This window comes from Astatotilapia calliptera, chromosome 11 (assembly GCF_964374335.1).
Source record: "Astatotilapia calliptera chromosome 11, fAstCal68.1, whole genome shotgun sequence".
Classification (NCBI taxonomy): Eukaryota; Metazoa; Chordata; class Actinopteri; order Cichliformes; family Cichlidae; genus Astatotilapia; species Astatotilapia calliptera.
The window spans coordinates 31,060,382-31,079,825 of NC_137432.1; the positions used below are offsets into that span (position 1 = coordinate 31,060,382).

The following is a 19,444-nucleotide window of genomic DNA, read 5'->3' on the forward strand; positions in this document are numbered from 1 at the left end:
TAACAGATCTTAAATAATGAAATAGTGAAATAAGTGAAATTAATGCACAGATGGGACACAAGCCCAAATCAACTCCATTTAGCGAATGTCTCAGCTTATGTGTAGTTGCTCTTGCTGTTCTCCTCTTAACAGATTAATACATTTCTTCTAGTTTTATTTAGTGACTGAAGAGAGAATGTCTTTGGTAGAACAGCTCTATTGATGGGTGGAGAATAGGAGCATGCCAGACAGCTGCTGTAATGCCATTCCAGCTCTTCAGCTTTGTCATCCTGAATGCAACCGTCCGCAGTTTCCTTCCTAACTGAATCTCCCATTGGGCAGATATGGGCAGTGAGGAGGCGAGCACCCACTGAAATAGCCATCATTGTTCGGTAAACTGACTAATGAAAGACATGAGGGGGGTAGGGGGAGTGGGGGCGGGGTTGTGAAGGAGAGGAGATGAGGTCATACATTGTTCTCTTTCGTACTTTTCCCCTGGTCGCCTCATGGGATGGCTGCATGCTTGCGGAGACCCTCGGTGGTGCTTTGTTGTCTCGCCTGCTTCGAGGTCAGTGAAAACTGGGCTGTTGCCAAGTCCAGGCACATACGAGCTTTACTCCCTTCTTCTATGCAAACCCCAAAGGAAATGGAGATGGATGTTGCTGGAAGGCGGCAAGCAGCTGCTTTTCTTGACCTTCTCTTAAGAATACAGCTGTACTCTAAAGGAAAAGTTCAGCACTTTTGAGAGGCTTGTCTCATTCACATCAAACAGCTTTTTGTTTGATCTGATTTAAACCCAAATAAAATCTACTGGTCATTTATTTGTTATTAAAAGCTTAATTTTCTTATGTTGGATTCTAGCCTGCAGGAAGGTTCTTTAAAAATGTGTAAAAAGTTAATAAATTCAGGTGCTAACTGATATGTTTTTGTAAAAGGCTAATAAGATGTTAATAATGTTTACCAAAAACAAACTTGACCATTAAAATATTTCAGTTTAGCTTTAACCTTTACTAGTGATAAGTAGGAGTATATTTACACCAGTAAAAAATGTCATTGTGATGTGGAATTAAATGCATGGATGAGGGGCACTGTGCAAGCAAATAAGTTCAAAAAGACAAAAAGACAGAATGTCTAGAAGCTATTGTTTATTTTGGAACTGGAACTGTACCGTAGTGCATTATATATTTTCATGAATGGAAAAACCTTTATTCTTTGAGATCAGCCAAATACAAACACAACTATCTGCTTATCTAAACTGATTTATGCCATTTTACCACCAGTTATTCATTTTACATGTGTAAAACATGCACCAAGTCAACTCTGGTCTAGTTAAATGAAATAACTCACTAACAGAAACACTAGCTGCCTGTCGTTTCTTTGAATAGTAGCTCGACAAGTAATTCTACCCTTCTGCTATTATTGATTCCCACTAGTCAGTACAATCAGATTAGCAAACAATCAATAAATGCTTTGACTTTCAAATGACATTCTTTGTTCTTTCATCGTGCCGTTCCCTCATGCAAAAGCCCCCAATCTTTTTCCACAGCATGCACACTAATTGACTGAAACCTTTAAACAATTAGGAATGAGGAAAACGTGAAACACAGCAAATGCTCAGTATGTTTGTAGACAGAATTGGCACATTGGTGGTTAGCGTCACTAAGGAGCGCACCAAGGCACAACTTTGGTTTTAAAGAAAACACACTTTTGACTAACACTACATCTAAAACTTCACACAATTTTATGCTGGTTCCTCTCCAGATGACCACAATTCAGCTTCAGCTTCAGACTCCTCAGAATGAACCAACTCCCCCTCGCTAACATTTCTACCCAACACCTGCTTTACTTGTTTATCCATTTGTTCGTGCTCGCTCTTAGTAGTGAGCGCTGACTCAATATCCACCCTGGACTTGCCGTTAAAGGCATTCTGGTTTTTTGTAATCTCCCAGACTAGGTTGTCAACAAATCCCAGATTCTCATTAGTTTGCTCAGCTGCTTCATTGCAGGCATCAGCTGGTTCACCGGTGGCACCGCTCTCTAAAGAGGACACCCAGAAGTCACTCTTTATGCCAGAGGAAAAGAGACCATTGAGCCCATTGTTTGCTGGATCATTTGCCTTAAAAATACCATTTTCATCAGCTGTACTTTCATTGGGAATCTCAAGGGGCTCCTCCTGGTGTATAACATCACCCTCGTTTGTGGTTTCTGGCACTTTTTGACATTTATCATCATATTCAATCTCATCCCTGGCTTCAGAATCCTCTCTTGGGTCTCCTAGAACTTCCCATTCAGCTTCAGGAAGCTCCTGGCAATCTTTATCACTCTCATCTTGTTCTTGAGACTGACCGATAACTTCAAGAGGGAAAGCATCTTTTACCTCATCCTGAGCTGCCATATCCTGCACATTTTCCTCATCTGTTGTCACGAGTAACACAGAATTTGGATCCACTGAGTTGTTGATTTCTTCCATCTCAGGACTGCTCATAAATTTGCTAAATCCAGACTGATCTTCTGCTATATCAGCATGCGTCACCATGGACACATTAGGCCCACCCTCTTCTTCTCTTTTCTCTGGGGTATCTTTCACTTCTTGATCTTCATAGTGGATGTCCTCTACATCCACAGTGTCTATGTGATGCGTCATATCCGCCAAATCACTGACACTTGGGTTTTCAGAAGTTTGATCTATAATTGTAGTGGAAGATACAAGTTCATGGTTCACCTTTGTTCCAGTCTCACAGTAAGACATGTCCTCTTCTTCCTCTGTTATCTCACGGTCAGACTCGTCATTCGTGTATAGCAGTTGGTCGCCGTCTTGCTGCTGCGCAAAGTGAGCACTATAGCTGTCTGTGCACAGATTTTCTAATTCCTGCTCCACAAGTTTGTCCGTTTCCAACTCTTCGTCATAGGCTACATTTGCAGGTACCATGTGTTCTGTTAGTTCTTCAGTTTCTTCATCTGAATGTCCCTCACGGCCATCTCTGATCCCTTCTTCTGCACTTTCTTTATCATTCACCTGGATAACGCGCTCACTTACAGTTGTACCGTCATCATCATCCCCATCTTTGATATGAGTGTAACTCAGATTATATTCATCATCCATTGTTTCTCCCTCAACTTCTTCACACAGATCTTCCATTGTTCCAAATTTCTTTGCCTTGCTTTCACTCCACGTTCCAGTTCCTGTCTCTCCGATCTTTTTTTCCTGCTCACCTTCACTGGACTCACTCTCATCCATGTGTGACGCCTGAGTGTTGGCATCAGTCTCATCGCTTTTGTATCGGATCAGAGGACGAGTATCAGCCAGAGTGTTATCCTGAGCATAACTGTCACCCTCCACCTCAGTCTTCCAAGACATGGAAACATTTTGAGAGTCTTCATCATCATCATCATCTCCTTCATTATCAGGAAGTGGAACGAGTTCTTGCTCTAATGCAGCATGCTCTTGGTCATCTGCTTGCTTGTCAATCAGGGAAGAAGTCATAATGTTGCCTTGCTGTACAACTGTAGCAAAATCCTGCATAATGCTTCCTTTCTGCTCATTCACTTGTTCTCTTGCTGATATGTCCTCCTCTGGTTCAGCATGTTGTCCTTTTACTTCATCATTTGTATTGCAATCGTCTTTCTTTACATCAGTCTTCCTCTCTATTACACTATCCCATGTATCCATCTCTTCTCCATCAGGGTATAATTTATCTTCAACATCCATTTGGTTTGTCTCTATCATAGAACAACTTATTTCTTGTTTTATTTCAGTTGGATCGACATCATTTGTAACATTTTCATCTAAATTTTTATCAACAGCTTGGTTAAAAACGCATTGAGATTCTGTGCTGCAAGGCCTGGATTCGGGTGTCGGTTCAAGCACTGCCTCTGTTTCAGAATCTGAACTCTCTTCTTGAATATGCCCTGTATCTTTGCCTGTACACACTTCCCTTACACATGCATCAAGTGGATCCTGTTGCTTATATTGCTCTTCAGCTTCCCCTAACAAAGCTACATCCTCATCAGACTCATCTGGGAAACTGCTGGGCTCTTCTTTCAAATTTGCATGATATGGTGTATAGCTGGGTGCTGTAAACTGGTGACGGCCAACTTCATCATTAAAGGATTGCTCAGTGCTGAGGGTAGATTCAACCTGACAACTGACAACTGACTCAACAATTGGCCTTTCATCAGAGCATTTAACATCAACATCGTTCCAGTCTGCTTCCTCTTCCCCTGATGGTGCTTTAGCATTCGTTTCTGGCTCATTAGGAGGCGACAAAGGCTCAGCATACGTGACTTTTTCACAAACTTCCTGTGGTCTGAAATTTTCAACAGCTCCATCCTGCATTATTTTTGGATAAGGGGTTTCCCATGTTTCTGCCTTTCTTGCATCAGGACATTTCTCTGAAGTCTTTGGTGTTTCATTTGATGTTACAGGTTTTCTACTTAAAAATAGAGTGGTAGACATTACTGTTGGTTCTGCTATGCTGCGAATTGATGAGAGAGAAGTGGTTTTGCGGCTAGCAGACAGCTGAGTCTGGTAATTCTTTTTAACCCCTTGAGAACTGAAAACTGCATCTGTGGAAGACAAGAGCGCAGCTCATGAATACACAATGACCTTAGCTACTGTAATAATAATGATATACAACAATCATTTCAACACGTGTCATTTAAATGTTACTAACCTAATCCTTTAATCCTGACAGTTTTTCTACATGCTGAGGTATCTCCACAAAACATTAGTCAGTGTGTGTACTTTTCTGAGGAAAACTGGCATCTACAATGCGTTTTTAAATGTGTATTGAGTATGTGTATTGTGTGTTGTCAACCGGGTTTGGACACTAATGGGGAGATATTGATCGCAGTTTCCTTTCTCTGCTGTCTAAGTTACTGGAAAGCAAAGCCATATGGCTCAATAACCTTTGGGGACTGTCATAGCTGGCTTGCATTACAAGACCCAAAGTGCCTACCTCAGCTCAGCCCTTTTAGTCAAGCCCCCCCCCCCACCAGCACACGATTACAACTGAATCAAACATGTCTCCCTCTCTGAGGAGCCTTTACTTAGAATAATTTCAGCTATACTTAGAGAAAAATGATGAGTTTTAAAGTAGTAAGAAGAGTGGACAAAAGCAAGAGGATTAATGTGACATGCTGTGGTTCTAAACAAGCCAGAGGTAAAATCAGTGGTGATGATGCTGCGGATGTGTTAATACAGTTTACTTTAATTACCTGTGATGGAAATGTTTCTTGGCTGATTTAACACAGACACGTCTCCCCTCAGGCTTTCACCATCCAGCAAAGCTCTGTGGAGATGGACAACAAGACACAATTACGTCCTGAGGTTCCAGGATAAGATTTGGAGGATGCAAACATGATGCTGCACATTGAGCTGTGGGTGGGAAGAGGAGCGAAGGGAGACTCTAGCTGTTCTCAAGCAGAAAGAAAAGACTGAGGTCTGTTGTTATGGTAATGAAGGAAAGGCAGTGCCATTGAGGAGCCATCTGCAGTCCACAAACCTCCTCACATACACAACAACAGGGGGGACTCTCATGAACACACATACGATGACAGCAGATTTTACAAGCAGCTCATGCAGCACTAATACAACTGTTTCCATTCTCATGTTTGAACCACTGTTGTTTCCATTCCAACACATACTTAAATAATTAGCTCTATTACAAAATACTTTCTTATTTTTGGCATAGAATCACAATTGAACATGGTATAAATGACATTCAGATTTGTCCTCTAGTAATGTCCTGTCTCCATCTGCTCCCCTACGCTGTAATTCTAGACTCCCATAGCTGAGAAATTGGTAGCTTCTCACTAAAGGGTGAGGGTCAATATTTTGAGGGTGGGGTGGGGATGTGGGCTATAGAGCTTCATAATGGATAAGTTACTCAGTTCAAGGCAACAGAGGCTGCTGCTTCAAAGAAATGACCTTCCAGACAGGCTGCTCCCTCCGTGGGCATCTTTTCCTTTGTCAGTTTCTCTAACTACTGGAAGAGACAACATATACCCTGTTACTGAGCTTCTAAGTGGGTTAAATTAATCATGCAACTCATCGTTTACATGGATGCATGTGGAGTTTGAGTCAGTTTGCAATTCAAAACCTATTTAAGTAAATCTTTAAATCATATTTTTTCCACGTCAGTTTGGTTCATTCTTAGAGTTTTGCAGGAAAGCAAAAACACTGATTGTTTTGTGCATTAATAACCAATTTACAGACAAAGACTCTTTCTGAAAACTGATTTTGGAAATATGATAATTTAGCCATTTAGTGAGATTCTTCGAACACCTATCAAAAACACATGAAGCTGCACTTGCCTCTAAGCAAGTCAAAATCAACTGCAAGGTGCAGCCCCAACTGTCTGACATCAAGCAGCTCAGTGTTTCAGATCACCCTACCTGGTGAAGCAATATTGTTTTTACATTGCACTGTAAAGCACTGATGCTATATAACAGCAACCTGGATACGGGACGTCTAAGTCAATGCACAGGCTGACTTCTTTAAATAGAAAACGTATGCAGATCAGTCTAATGTTTCATTTTAAATCACAAAGAGCATGAAGCATCTTCAGCCACAGATAATACAGAAGGAAGGGGGGCTGGCAGACACAGCATTAGACAGTCTCTTTATTAATAAATAAAACAGAAGACCTTCTGCAAACTGTGTGAACCTCATGCAATAGTGGCATTGCGAAATCAGGTAGTACTGCTGATGAAATAATGACTCACAATAAATTTGACAGAGATAAATATGATAATTTTGTAACCACTAATCTTATATTCTGTTACTGAAGCACACAAGACAAACTTTATTTCACTTTGAAAGATACTCCATGTGCAAAGTAACCCATTTTTTTTGATACATTACACACTCATGAAAAAAATAGTAAAAAAAATTCTAAGGTAAAGTACACTTTAGCTTCTACTTCTACTATCGGGTAGAAAAATAAGTGTTAAAGGTGCTTTAGAATTGACAGTGCAACAGGCAGTTCAGTGTACCTGTATGTTGCTACTTCGAGACCTAGAGACATTTTCAGCTGCGTCAGGCCTCGGTTCTCCATTATGATATGATTGATCTGTTGACCAAGCTCATGCTTCTCCACCTCTAAGGACTCCAAGTGCTCCTGCCAAAACAGGAAGCAGAAGAGGAAAAGGAAGAGGTTAAAAAAAGCATTGGAAAAGAATTCAGTGTTGTGCTATATTAAGCAGGAATAAATCTCCTTGTTCTTTTGCTTGTTATATGTGGTGGGTTGTTTACAGGCTTTTATTATTACTGCATCTAAGTTATTCAACCTGTTTTACTTATCACACTAGCGTGCTTTTAGATTTACACACTGTTACAAGCAGATCACTGCCTGCTAGTGATCTGGGACCTCAGTGAGAGAAAAAGAAATGCCATAAAAAGTATTTAGTGTAGGTGCTTCACCCCTCAGACCTAACTGTGACCCAGAACTAATCCCATCAACCCCAGCCTACAAATACGTAGCCCCCAGTTGCTTTCATAACCAAATGTGTTCATTTCATCAGCATATAAAATGTGGATGCCAAGGGAGCAAAATCCCTTGGGGGGGAGAGGACTCATAAATGCTTCCAAAAGCCTTTAGTGGAGCTTCTTGCGTATTTTGCTGGAGGCCTTGAATATTTCCAGGAAAATCTATATTCAAATAAAATGTATCTAGTATTCTTGTTCTTTTTACTGAGTATTTGATCTCTTAGGACATGGCTAGTCAAATGTAGTGACAGTAGATATCCACAGACTCTATTTTGTCCAGCTGTCACGAGTCACATGTTCAAATTCCACTGTGGTTTGTCCATTTGTTATCTTAGACTGTGACATTAACCACAATGACTTATTGCATATTTCACAACCAACACCCAATGATTTTGTTGGCATTCTTTTCCAACCAGTCAGAAGTTGCCTAATGTGTGAATATGCGGAACAATTTTCAGTTTCAAAGGGTAATAATTGGATTGAATATCATGTACATTCAACTATTGCAACTGTTGTAATAACTGTTGCATCCCAACATGTATGGATTGTTTCACTCACCTGGAGCTGCTGCATCTCTTGGCTGTATTTGTCTGTCTGCTGGGCAACAGTTTTCTCCAGATGCTGTCTGATTTCCTGAGCTGAGATGATCTCCTTCTCCAGGGCTTGGAGCTTCAGCTGGCTCTCACGTTTCTCCTGACCCACTTGGGTCAAACGGCTCCTGGCCTGGTTAAGTGACTCCTCTAACCGAGTCAGCTGGTCCTGATAAGCCTCTGCTGCCTCCTGCCATGCTCTGGTGGCACTCTGAGAGTATTCATGCCCCAGCTGAAGGAGATTCGGTGTATGGTTGCCCTTTTGAGAAAATGTGTAAGATAATGTAGCTCTAGAATGGGTCAGTGTGGCTTCCAGGTGGGCTACATCCTCCCCATGTGTTTGGATCAGGAGTCTCATCTCATGCTCCAGCTGGTTGACCTTCTCTCTAAGCCAAATCTGTGCCCTCTGTTCCTCCTCCAACTCCTTCCTGCTTTGCTCCAGCTTTGTCTTGGCCTTCACTTTTTCTTCAGCCTCCCTCTGTCTCCACAAGTCCAGCGCTTGAAGTTCCTCAGTCAACTTGCCAACTTCCAGCTCTGTGAGGACCCTATCTCTCCAGACTGCATCTACTTCCAGTCTTGCCTGCCGCAACTCTTCCTCCAGGCCTCTTCTGCGTGTCAAAGCACCTTGATTATTGTGTCTCATAGCTTGTATCTCCTTTGCAAGCAGCATGTTTTCCTCCTCTAGGAGTTTAACTCGGTTCAGGTAGGTCCCGAGTCGTCGATTTAGGTTCAGCATTTGCTGCTTCTCCTCACCCAGGTGGTTGGTGTGGGTGGTCCTTTGTAAACTGTGGAGCTCCATGTCAGTGTTAAAAATAAGAGATATGAAAAACTGAAGCCTCACTCAAAGGTATGCTGATTAGAAATTGGCAACTGCCTATATCCCTGTATCCAGGCCTGAGACAGCGTGAGAGTGAGGCTTCTGGGAGACCCCTGAAATGTGACTGTCTGCAAGAGGGTTTCCTTTCATACTAGGCTTAATGAAGGGGCCGGGCACATGGACAAAAGGGGAGGGGGGTGGAGAGGGAGGAGACTCAAGGCTGGAAAGGGAGAGGAGGGGAGGGGAGAGGAGAGGAAGATGGATGGAGTGACTAAGTGGGATGAAGGAAAGCAGATATGAAATGAGATAGAGGGTTGGAGTAGCAGGGGTGGATATAGCAGTGAAAGGGCAGAGAGAGAAGCAGTGATCTAATTTATAAAATTAACTCTTTCACCACTGGCACTTTTTTCTAGCTGAATTTGAGCTGAGCCATGGAACCTTCCATACTTCCCTCTCCTCTGTATCCCACTTTATTAGGAATTTAAACCTTTAAAGGACTCAGTGTCAATACGTTTTTAGTTTAGACTTCACAGTATTAAGCAGACTGAAACAAGTGATCTTGAAAACCCTAACCAACAGTTAATACACATTTTTCTTTAAATAAATCTGACTAAATTCACAGTGACGTATATGAATCGTTAACCCTGATAATGCAAAAATAATATGAGCTTATGAAATCCATAACCTTATTATGGAACAAGGAAGATCAAAGATAAAATGTGTGTGTTAGCAAAAGTTGAATCAAGCTTTGGTTTGGTAACTATGAACTTCTACAGCTACAAAATAGTGAGAGCCTGTCACCATCTACAAGAAATCATAATTAGGCCGATGCCAGAAAACAATTTCTTGGGCCGAACCACAGGAAGAAACATATAGTCTATGGGCCAAGTTGGAAATAAACCTACTAATAACAGCACAGAGGGACGATAAATTGAATTGTTTTGCTTCACAGTTTATATAAAATCAAAATTTAATGTCTAAGGTACACATTAGTTATCTGTTAACAACATATTCACCGCTCACAGTAATAGTATTATCTTTTCATCACACTGTAAAGTGTTTGAGGTTCTTCCAGCCAGACATGTATGCAAATTACATTTAAAGCCAAAAGCAGAAGTTGGTGTTACAAACAGACTTAACATAACTCAGGAAAAAACAGCTTCTCTCATGTATGCCCTGTGGTTCAAATACAATACTCTTCTCCGTCTACGAGTCACAAAAAACCAAACAGAAAGACTGTAAGGATGGCAGAGGACGAGGTTAACTACGCATCAGTTGTATTTAAACCTAACCAACAACAAAGATCAGAAGGTAAGTTAAGCCTTTCAAATGTACAGCGTAAAGAAAAAGAGATTCATAAACACAGAGTACTTGTGTAGTCTTTTCAGTATAATGGATGTGAAGATACACACTATTATTTTCACTTCCTGTTTAAGCAACCTGCACCGAAGAATACAATGTGACCAAAAAATGAAAAAAGATTTCAGAAGAATGTAATGAAGCATATTTAAAGGTTTTTAAGGCAGTTGATCCTTTCTTCCTCTTAGGCAATAGTTATAAGACAGGGGGGAAAACATGGATTAAAGATACTGTAATGTTAAGTCCAAATAATGAAATAAGCATTAGAATGTCCTGTTATTTGATAACTTGTGATTACTAATTCATTTTTAAACCTTTCAGTTAAAAGGGAAGAAACAGTGTATGATGAAGTAAAGGTGCAAAATAAGGCAACAGAACAAACTCCTGTCACAAATGGTGAGTAGTCAAATGAAAAACATGAAAGCATTTCTTCATTTTTCCCCACCTGGTTCTTTTGCCATCAGAATTGTTGTCTAAAGGCCAAGAAAGATGCCCAATGGATTCACTCTACCAAGTGGACCATCCCGGCCTTGCCATATTGGTCCATTTGAAAAGAAAGAAAAAGCAAAAGAAAAAGAGATTAATCAACTCAGGGTATTTATGTAATATTTTCAGTATAATGGATGTGAAGCCACACACTAATATTTTCACTTCCCATTTAAGCAACCTCCACCAAAGATTACAATGTGACCAAAAAAAGAAAAAAGATTTCAGAAGAATGTAATGAAGCATATTTAGAGGTTTTTAAGGCAGTTGATCCTTTCTTCCTCTTAGGCAATAGTTATAAGACAGGGGGAAAACATGGATTAAAGATACTGTAATGTTAAGTCCAAATAATGAAATAAGCATTAGAATGTCCTGTTATTTGATAACTTGTGATTACTAATTCATTTTTAAACCTTTCAGTTAAAAAGGAAGAAACAGTATATGATGAAGTAAAGGTGCAAAATAAGGCAACAGAACAAACTCCTGTCACAAATGGTGAGTAGTCAAATGAAAACCCATGCAACTGAAAACATTTCTTTTGCAATATTTTATTTTAATTTTTCAATATAGAAAACCCCATCAACAAACAAATAAATACAGCTCAGGTGCTAAGGCAGGGCAAGAAGACAAGAAATAGCACAGTAATAATAAAAACTACCAGTATCCAGAGTAAATCAAATATCATGCATTTGTAACAAACAGAGAAACCACAGTGCCATGACACATGTTCATATAACCAGGGCTTTCCCAAGGTAATTAAAAAACAGAGTCCAGGATTTTGAGAAAACATTTACTGCAGAAGTTTGTAGGTATCGAATATTTTCCATTTGTATGACTGATAGCATGTAATTGAGCCAGACATTGAAGGAGGGAGGAACATCAGACTTCCATTCCTTTAGGATAAGTCTTTTCGCAACCATCATTCCAAGATCGACTGGTACCCGCGTAGTTGCAGGAATAGTTCTGGAATGTATGCAACCAAAAACTGCAAGACGAAGATTCTGGAAGCTTTAGAGTACCAATCAAATAATCTTGACCAGAAATTAGTCAATGAGGGACAATGCCATAAAGCATGAGCCAGTATTCTATCTGATATTTTACATCTGTCACATATGGGGGAAGTTGAAGAATACATTTTGTGTAGTCGAACCTTGGAGTAGTGTAGCTGATGGACAACTTTAAATTGTATTAATTGATGTCGGCTGTTAAAAGGGCAGGAATTAATTTTGGATAAGCACTTGTCCCACATTGATTCCAATATTTCTATACCCAGTTCATCCCTCCAAGCGTCTCTTATCCTCGTAATCCACGCCTCAACACTGTCATCAAACAAATGTACAATTGTAGAAATCAGATGTTTGGAATAAGGAGGGCTCAGGAGCACATTAAAAAAGTTGTGTTAAGTTGGACAAAATGCCTAAGCTGATTAAATGATGGGAATGTCTGGTGCCAGAAGGTCAGCACTTGTACATTTGAAGCCCAATAATAATGTTTGAATATTGGTAAACTCAGACCTCCCTTCAATTTGGATTTATGTAGATGTAGTTTTGAGATTCTAGGATTCTTGTTGTTACATATGTAAGAAGTGATAATCAAGTCCAACTCCTTAAAGAATGAGGAAGTGTCAGCCTATTTGTCTGACAAACTTGAGATTTTGAGTTAGCATTAAGTGCTTATGAAGTGCATTATTAAAAGCTAACTATTCTGTGTTTTTAAAGTCTAAAAACAAGTGCTTTTAACAGTTTGATTGCCTCATATGAATTACAGAAAATTTTCAAGATAGCCTCATCAAAACCTTTGCGATTTGTATTTTTCTGCTGTGAGACAGTGAGACAAAAGGAAACAAAACAAAACCAAATTGTAACTTTGAATAAAACTTATAAAACTTATAAAACTTAAAATTATTCAGAAAGCTAAAATTATATATTTCTATCTGTTGTTTAGCTTCTGCAGAATTCTTGCCCGACAAGAAATCAAACCGTAGATGTCGCCACTATCAGCAGTTGGCTTGTTGTTTGGGCATGCTTTGTATAATTTTGGCATTGGGCATCATAGCAGTCAGTGTCTACCGTAAGTATGAAAACATTCATACATCAGTCACACTTATGGTACTTTCTCTTTCTGATTTTGCAGATCTGTTAGCAAGAAATTTCACAGAAAATTATGCTAAACAATATTTTACAATTTATGTTTCATTTAATTCAATTTAATGTTTCAAAATGTATCTAAAGATACAATTATCCCAAACAAAGCTGTTATTTGACATTGGAAATGTTCTATAGTAACATAATTGGTTTTAAGGTGAGGTGATACACAAGGAAATACAACAGCAGTCATAGGGGAAGTCTTTATGCTGTAACTGGTGACACAACCAATGTAGTTGTGGACTCTGCATTTAAAAAATGAATTCCCAATAAAAATGCATTTTATACTTTTTATTATCTGAGTGGATTTAATTCATACTAAAAGATTTAAATAAATCTAAAAAAGACTAAACTAAAAACGTTTAATTAGAACAGAAGAGGAAATACTTTAAACAGTAGTAAAATGATAATAAATAAATAAATTGAGATCCACCATATTCTAAAAAACAAATTTTAATTTTGCAGATGTCACATTAATTTATGAGATTGATGAAACTGAGCTGAACCAACTGAAAGAAAACCAAACAACTTTAAATGCTGTCAATCATAACCTGACAAAACTCAACAACCAACTCAGCTCAGACAATGAAGACTTGAAGAGGAACCAAACCAAGCTCACACTCCAGATGAACAACCTGACTCAAGTCTTTAATGTCTTAGATAAAGAGGTGACAAACCTGACAAAAGAAAACCAGAAACTTAAAGGGAAAAATGAGGAGCTGAAGACTCAGAATAAGGACCTGGAGGCAGAGAAGAAAAACCTAACAGAACAAACGCAACAGATGACGACACCATGGGATGAGCTCAATGTTAGTCGAGCTCAGTGGAGCATTGATGCCTACTGTCCCCGAGAAAATAACAGTATGTTCCAATTACATTACCTACAATAATACCAAATTTAACAGCAATATGCAGTGATGTTTATTAATTGATCTCCATCTTTGCAGACAGAAAGTGTAACGCTTGTCAGAAGGGCTGGGAATTAAATTCCAGCTGCTATGCAACTAATAATGCTGACCAAGGTGAATGGAAAACCTGGGAAGAAGCTCGAAAAGACTGCAGAGGAAAGATTTCAGATTTGGCTGTTGCAATTAATGAAGAAGAAATGGTAATGACAGCACAGAGAGACTCTTTATTACAGACTTAGTTAAATAGATCTGAACTCAGTCAGCGGTTTAAGCAAAGTATTTAAATATCTCTGATCATTTTCCCTCTGTTTTCAGAAAATTATTCGTGAAAAGAGTTGGCAAAATAATGAAAACAAAGGATACTGGATTGGCCTGAGAGTTGAAGATGGGAAATGGAAGTGGCTGGATGGAAGGAATCTGACTAATAAGTAAGAGACAATTAAAATATTTGCCAAATTTGGAATAAATTAGTTACAATGTACAAGTGTCCATCAACCTTGAGCAAATTTGTTACTTTCCTCAGCTCCTGGATCGACCAGTCATCTCCTTCTGATGGTCACTGTGCAATCTCTCTCCAAAACCAAGGATTTAAATCAGTCAGCTGTGATGAGAAGAACCAATGGATCTGCAAGAAGAAAGCTTTGTCTGTTTGAATGCTGCAAAGTAAATTCTTCAGAAGACTACTGGATATTCAGAAACTACTATATTAATATTGATGTTAATATCAATAAAAAAATATTAATGTAATTTATAAATAGAATATTAAAATGTGAAGACTGATTTATGATTTTTGTATAGTTTTAATGCCAAGACAATCTTGCGGGTCCTTGTTTTCAGTTACCGTCTGTAACCTTGTTAAAATGTGCTTAATTCCTAAAATTAATTCTGAAAAACGAGTTGACGTTTTACCGAAGCACATCTGATCTATTAAAAGCCTGGAGGTTATAAATAAATGGTTTAACATGTGACCCATCTGCAATTGAGCAGGTAACAACCCAGAACCAAAGAACCAAGGTCACCCACAGTAATAACAGACACAAGCATTGATTCAATAAATGTCCTCACATCTAACCAAACACAATATCATACCTCTCACTGTATCATACACATGCCTGTATGTGTAGACTAGGCTCAAGAAAGTGAGATAGGATGGGAATAATGGAAATTCTTTTCAAACATAAAATCATAGAAAAAATATTGTTTATTGAGGTGCATGTGAATTTACTATGTTTTTTTATAGAAAAAAAGAGCAGTCACCTCCAGTGTCTAATTCAATCTCTCCAAAAGTTGATTCTGTTCATCTGGACTTATTTTGTTCATCTCGACAAATTTAATCTAATCTAATCTAATTCCTTGAATTATAGCTTTATACATTTTTTTCTTCCATTGCAGTGTTTGTTTTTGCAGCTGACAAAACAGCAGCAACTGAACATGTTAACATGTGAATTCAATTAATGCTAAGAGGAATTAAAGCACTTTTGAAAGCATACGAGGGTCCAAACCAGTGATTCCAAAAAGTGTGGGCCGGGGCCCCCTGGTGGGCTTCCAAAGTACTGCAGATGGGCCACAGTAAAAAAAGAAATTCAGTTTGAAATAACTCACAAGCATGTACAGTTATAGATTTATATACATTTATTTATTTATGTAAAAGTAAATTAAAACTGCTAATATCAGGTGTTTGGTTTATGATGTTACTCATTATTCTGACCTAAATTTAATGTTCTTTCATTGAAGTTTGTGTGATATGGCTAGATAACATTAACAACTGATAACCAACAGCCTGTGTTGTTTATGTTTTTGAATAAACTTTTCAGGAAAATACATCACTTTCTTTCTTTTGATTAGAATGAAGATTTAAGATTTGGGTGGGCTGCTGGTATTTATGGTTTTTAAGTGGGCTGCACTAGGTTTAGGTTTGGTTTGCTGCTGGCATCTTGAGATCTTAAGTGACTTGATTATTGGTTGCAACCTGCCCCTTTCTATTGTGTAAAACAAGAATTTTCTGCACTTTCTGACAGTAGTTGACAGAAAATACAGTCCGGTATGTTGCAGAACAATTACATCAAAAACAGAGAACCTCGCTGCTGAGAGACGTTCAATGTTAAAAACTCAGTTGAGTGAGACCGATCATGTTTCAGTCACTGTGGACATTTAGTCAGACCGAAGGATGAGGGGTTTCCTTGGTATCACTGTGCACTGGATACAGAAAGAGACAGAGAGGATGCAGCGGAAATCCAAACTGCTGGCCTTTGACCACTGCAAAGGATTACACACTGGTGAAAGAATCTGTGAGAAATTTGAAGCTATATGTGATGAATACAACATCAAAGATAAACAAGACTAAATTATTAGTGACAATGCTGCCAATATGTGGAGAGCATTCACTGTGTGCTTCCCCACTGAGCAAGCTGAGGAACATGATGATGACGGTGATCATCTTGATGATCCAGAGCTCTGGCACGATTTAACCTTTGGAAGATCAGGAAACAGTAGGTGCTGCTATGGCAAAGACACAGTGCCTGCAGTGTTTTGCACGCACACACTTCAGCTGGTGGTGAGAGATGGTTTGTCAGAGACCAAAGTGGCATCTCCTTCACTTTCAAAGTTATCTAAGCTCAGCTCTCTACTGCACACAAGCACAACATTCAAATATGTTTTTGAAGGTGAACAGAAAGGGATCCCTGCTGCTGTAATCACAAGATGGAATTTAACACTGAGACAAGTAAATGCAGCTCTCCAATGTGAACATCTAAAACTCTGCGCTGTTCTTGAAATGGCTGGGCACAAGGAGTTATTATTCACAACACGAGAGTGGAACCTGTTGAAGGAGATGGTGGACATCTTGAAGCCTTTTGGAGACGCAACAGATTTGACACAAAGTGGGAAACTAGTCACGATCAGTGTTGTTGTTCCATCCGTGCTGTCCCTCAATCACCACCTTGAGAAACTGAAGCCTCAAGTCTGTTTCCTGAGTGGTCTGGTCAGGAGTCTCCAAGCATCTTTGAACAAAAGATTTCTTGGACTCTTTATCAGTGTGCGAATGGCTAGAGCAGAAGATGGGATCACTGCCCCCTTTTCAGATCCAGTGTACCTTAAAGTAGCTGCTTTGGATCCAGCATTTTCTCTGTTGTGGGTGGAACACCATGTGTTGGGCAGTTGTGACATAAAGACAGAGGTGACACAAAAAGCTAAAGGTAAAGATTGAATACAGTGTATATTTTTTTCTGTATTTTTTTGTCTAAAATTGTAAGAAAGGCTCTTTTGCTGTTGTTAATTTGTTTTGCCAGATCTGATTCTGCAAGATGCTGCAAAGTCAGAGCAACCTGTGACTCCTGGTGAGAAACATCAAGAGGACTGTGAAGATGGAGGACTCTTTGCTGCTTACTGTAAGAGGCAGAAGAAAGATGTGGGGAAGAGTCCAGCTCTACAGCTAAGTCACTACCTGGATATTGTTTATGGACAGAACGTCCCCTTGTTCTGGGCAATGAACATGCAGACTCTTCCTTCTCTGTTTCATGTGGCCACCAGAGTTTTGGCAGTACCTGCATGTAGTGCTCCTGTGGAGCGAGTTTTCAGCTATGGTGGCATCATTCTATGGCCTCATCGTGCACAAATGACTGACAGACTTTTGGCCAATTTGGTCTTTTGCAAATGCAGTGCAGAATAGTTAACTGAAATAACTTAAAGTGCACATTCTTGTTCATCGTTCATTTACATATATATATATTTATATATATATACATATATAATGTTTTTGGTTTTTTTCCTCTGTCACTCACACATGGACACATACAAACACACATGTTCACACCTGTGACAGACTAGATGAGAGAGAGAGGCTAAGCTAAGCACACTGCACTAAATTTACTGCGATGGTTCATTGTTTTGTAAATAAGGAAATTGCAGCACTTTTTTTTTCAACAGGAAGTTCTGCTGTTGCATTTTTCACTGAATGTTTATTCTGTGAATTTGTAATTTAGAGGAAGACTATTCTTGCAGCAACGTTTAATTGAGCTGTACATTATAAAGGTGCAACTTCAGAATTAGTTTGTGCATATTTTGTAAGTTCACTTGTTTCATCAGGTGTTGAGATAAATACAGATTTAAAAAAGAACACATGGTCTATTATTTACATTTAACATATAACTGCAACATTGTTTAAAAAAAGACTTGAAAGGACTTGAAATTCAAAGTTTAGGACTTGGGACTTGACTTGAAAGTAGTCTGTCTTGACTTAAGACTCTGACTTGCCTGACTTTACTTGAGACTTGACTCGTGACTTGATGATATAGACTTGAGACTTACTTGAGACTTGCAAAACAATGACTTGGTCCCACCTCTACACCATCTACAAGAAACCATAATTAGGCTGATGCCAAAGACCCTAACCCTTGGGCCAAACTACAGATAGAAACCTATAGTCTATGGGCCAAGTTGGAAAAAAAACTCCTAAAAAACAGCACTGAGGGACAATAAATTGAATTATTTTGCTTCACAGTTTATAGTAAATTAACATTTAAAGTCTAATGTACACACTAGCCATCTGTTCACAACATATTCACCGCTCACAGTAATAGTATTATCCTTTCATCACACTGTAAAGTGTTTGAGGTTCTTCCAGCCAGACATGTATGCAAATTACATTCAAAGCCAAAAGCAGAAGTTGGTGTTAGAAACAGACTCGGGGGGGAAAAAACAGCTTCTCTCATTTATGCCCTGTGGTTCAAATACAATACTCTTCTCTGTCTACGAGTCACAAAAAACCAAACAGAAAGACTGTAAGGATGGCAGAGGACGAGGTTAACTACTCATCAGTTGTATTTAAACCTAACCAACAACAAAGATCAGAAGGTAAGTTAAGCCTTTCAAATGCACTGCGTAAAGAAAAAGAGATTCATAAACTCAGAGTACTTGTGTAGTCTTTTCAGTATAATGGATGTGAAGACACACACTATTATTTTCACTTCCTGTTTAAGCAACCTGCACCGAAAATTACAATGTGACCAAAAAATGAAAAAAGATTTCAGAAGAATGTAATGAAGCATATTTAAAGGTTTTTAAGGCAGTTGATCCTTTCTTCCTCTTAGGCAATAGTTATAAGACAGGGGGGAAAACATGGATTAAAGATACTGTAATATTAAGTCCAAATAATGAAATGAGCATTAAAATGTCCTGTTATTTGATAACTTGTGATTACTAATTCATTTTTAAACCTTTCAGTTAAAAAGGAAGAAACAGTGTATGATAATGTAAAGGTGGAAAATAAGGCAACAGAACAAACTCCTGTCACAAATGGTGAGTAGTCAAATGAAAAACATGAAAGCATTTCTTCATTTTTCCCCACCTGGTTCTTTTGCCATCAGAATTGTTGTCTAAAGGCCAAGAAAGATGCCCAATGGATTCACTCTACCAAGTGGACCATCCCGGCCTTGCCATATTGGTCCATTTGATTGACCTTTGTTTTTATTGTTTATTTATTTTATTTTCAGTTGTTACATATGGGACAGACATGACTGGGGGAAAGGAAAGGGAGAAAGAAAGAGAGGGAGGGAGGGAAAGAAAAACAGCGGGGATGAGGAACGGTGAAAAATGGCACAAAAAAAAAAGTTAGAGGGGCAAAAAAAAAAAAAAAAAAAAAAAAAAAAAAAAAATATATATATATATATATATAT

The 19,444-nt window shown here is 38.8% G+C and overlaps 2 protein-coding genes and 1 long non-coding RNA gene across 6 annotated transcripts in view; 2 read left to right on the forward strand and 1 right to left on the reverse strand.

Moving 5' to 3' along the window:
- The first annotated feature begins 414 nt into the window (after positions 1–414).
- On the forward strand, positions 415–7,207 carry LOC145431953 (uncharacterized). Its single transcript, XR_013912287.1, has 2 exons — positions 415–547; positions 5,249–7,207. It is a non-coding gene; the product is annotated as an uncharacterized LOC145431953 (long non-coding RNA).
- nes (nestin) lies at positions 1,108–9,273 on the reverse strand. The gene is made up of 4 exons (XM_026185684.2): positions 8,027–9,273; positions 6,976–7,100; positions 5,197–5,270; positions 1,108–4,545 (listed from the first exon to the last, which is right to left on the reverse strand). Exons 1-4 carry the CDS (start codon positions 8,855–8,857, stop codon positions 1,721–1,723), a joined length of 3,855 nt encoding a protein of 1,284 aa, XP_026041469.2. The 5' UTR covers positions 8,858–9,273; the 3' UTR covers positions 1,108–1,720.
- Positions 9,274–9,997: 724 nt separating this feature from the next.
- Positions 9,998–19,444, forward strand: part of LOC113032294 (uncharacterized) — a 24,835-nt gene continuing 15,388 nt past the window's right edge. Inside the window, exons 1-8 of one of the 4 annotated variants that reach the window (XM_026185120.2) lie at positions 10,024–10,186; positions 10,556–10,630; positions 11,141–11,215; positions 12,665–12,790; positions 13,330–13,725; positions 13,812–13,972; positions 14,088–14,200; positions 14,296–14,532. In XM_026185120.2, coding sequence (XP_026040905.2) covers positions 10,120–10,186; positions 10,556–10,630; positions 11,141–11,215; positions 12,665–12,790; positions 13,330–13,725; positions 13,812–13,972; positions 14,088–14,200; positions 14,296–14,425 — 1,143 coding nt within the window. In that variant the 5' untranslated portion in view covers positions 10,024–10,119 and the 3' untranslated portion in view covers positions 14,426–14,532. Of the gene's footprint in view, positions 10,187–10,555; positions 10,631–11,140; positions 11,216–12,664; positions 12,791–13,329; positions 13,726–13,811; positions 13,973–14,087; positions 14,201–14,295; positions 14,533–18,494; positions 18,624–18,992; positions 19,068–19,444 lie in introns of those variants that run through there. The other 3 variants (XM_080308467.1, XM_080308465.1, XM_080308466.1) reach the window with 3 other exon arrangements.

Bases quoted from the DNA above. Each gene is read 5' to 3' on its own strand.
- nes (XM_026185684.2), bottom strand. From the start codon at position 8,857: ATGGAGCTCCACAGTTTACAAAGGACCACCCACACCAACCACCTGGGT. The intron at 5,271-6,975 runs GTACACTGAACT...CCATCTCCACAG, and splicing joins CTCGAAGTAGCAACATACAG to AGCTTTGCTGGATGGTGAAA. The intron at 4,546-5,196 runs GTAATTAAAGTA...TGTCTTCCACAG, and splicing joins AAGAAACATTTCCATCACAG to ATGCAGTTTTCAGTTCTCAA.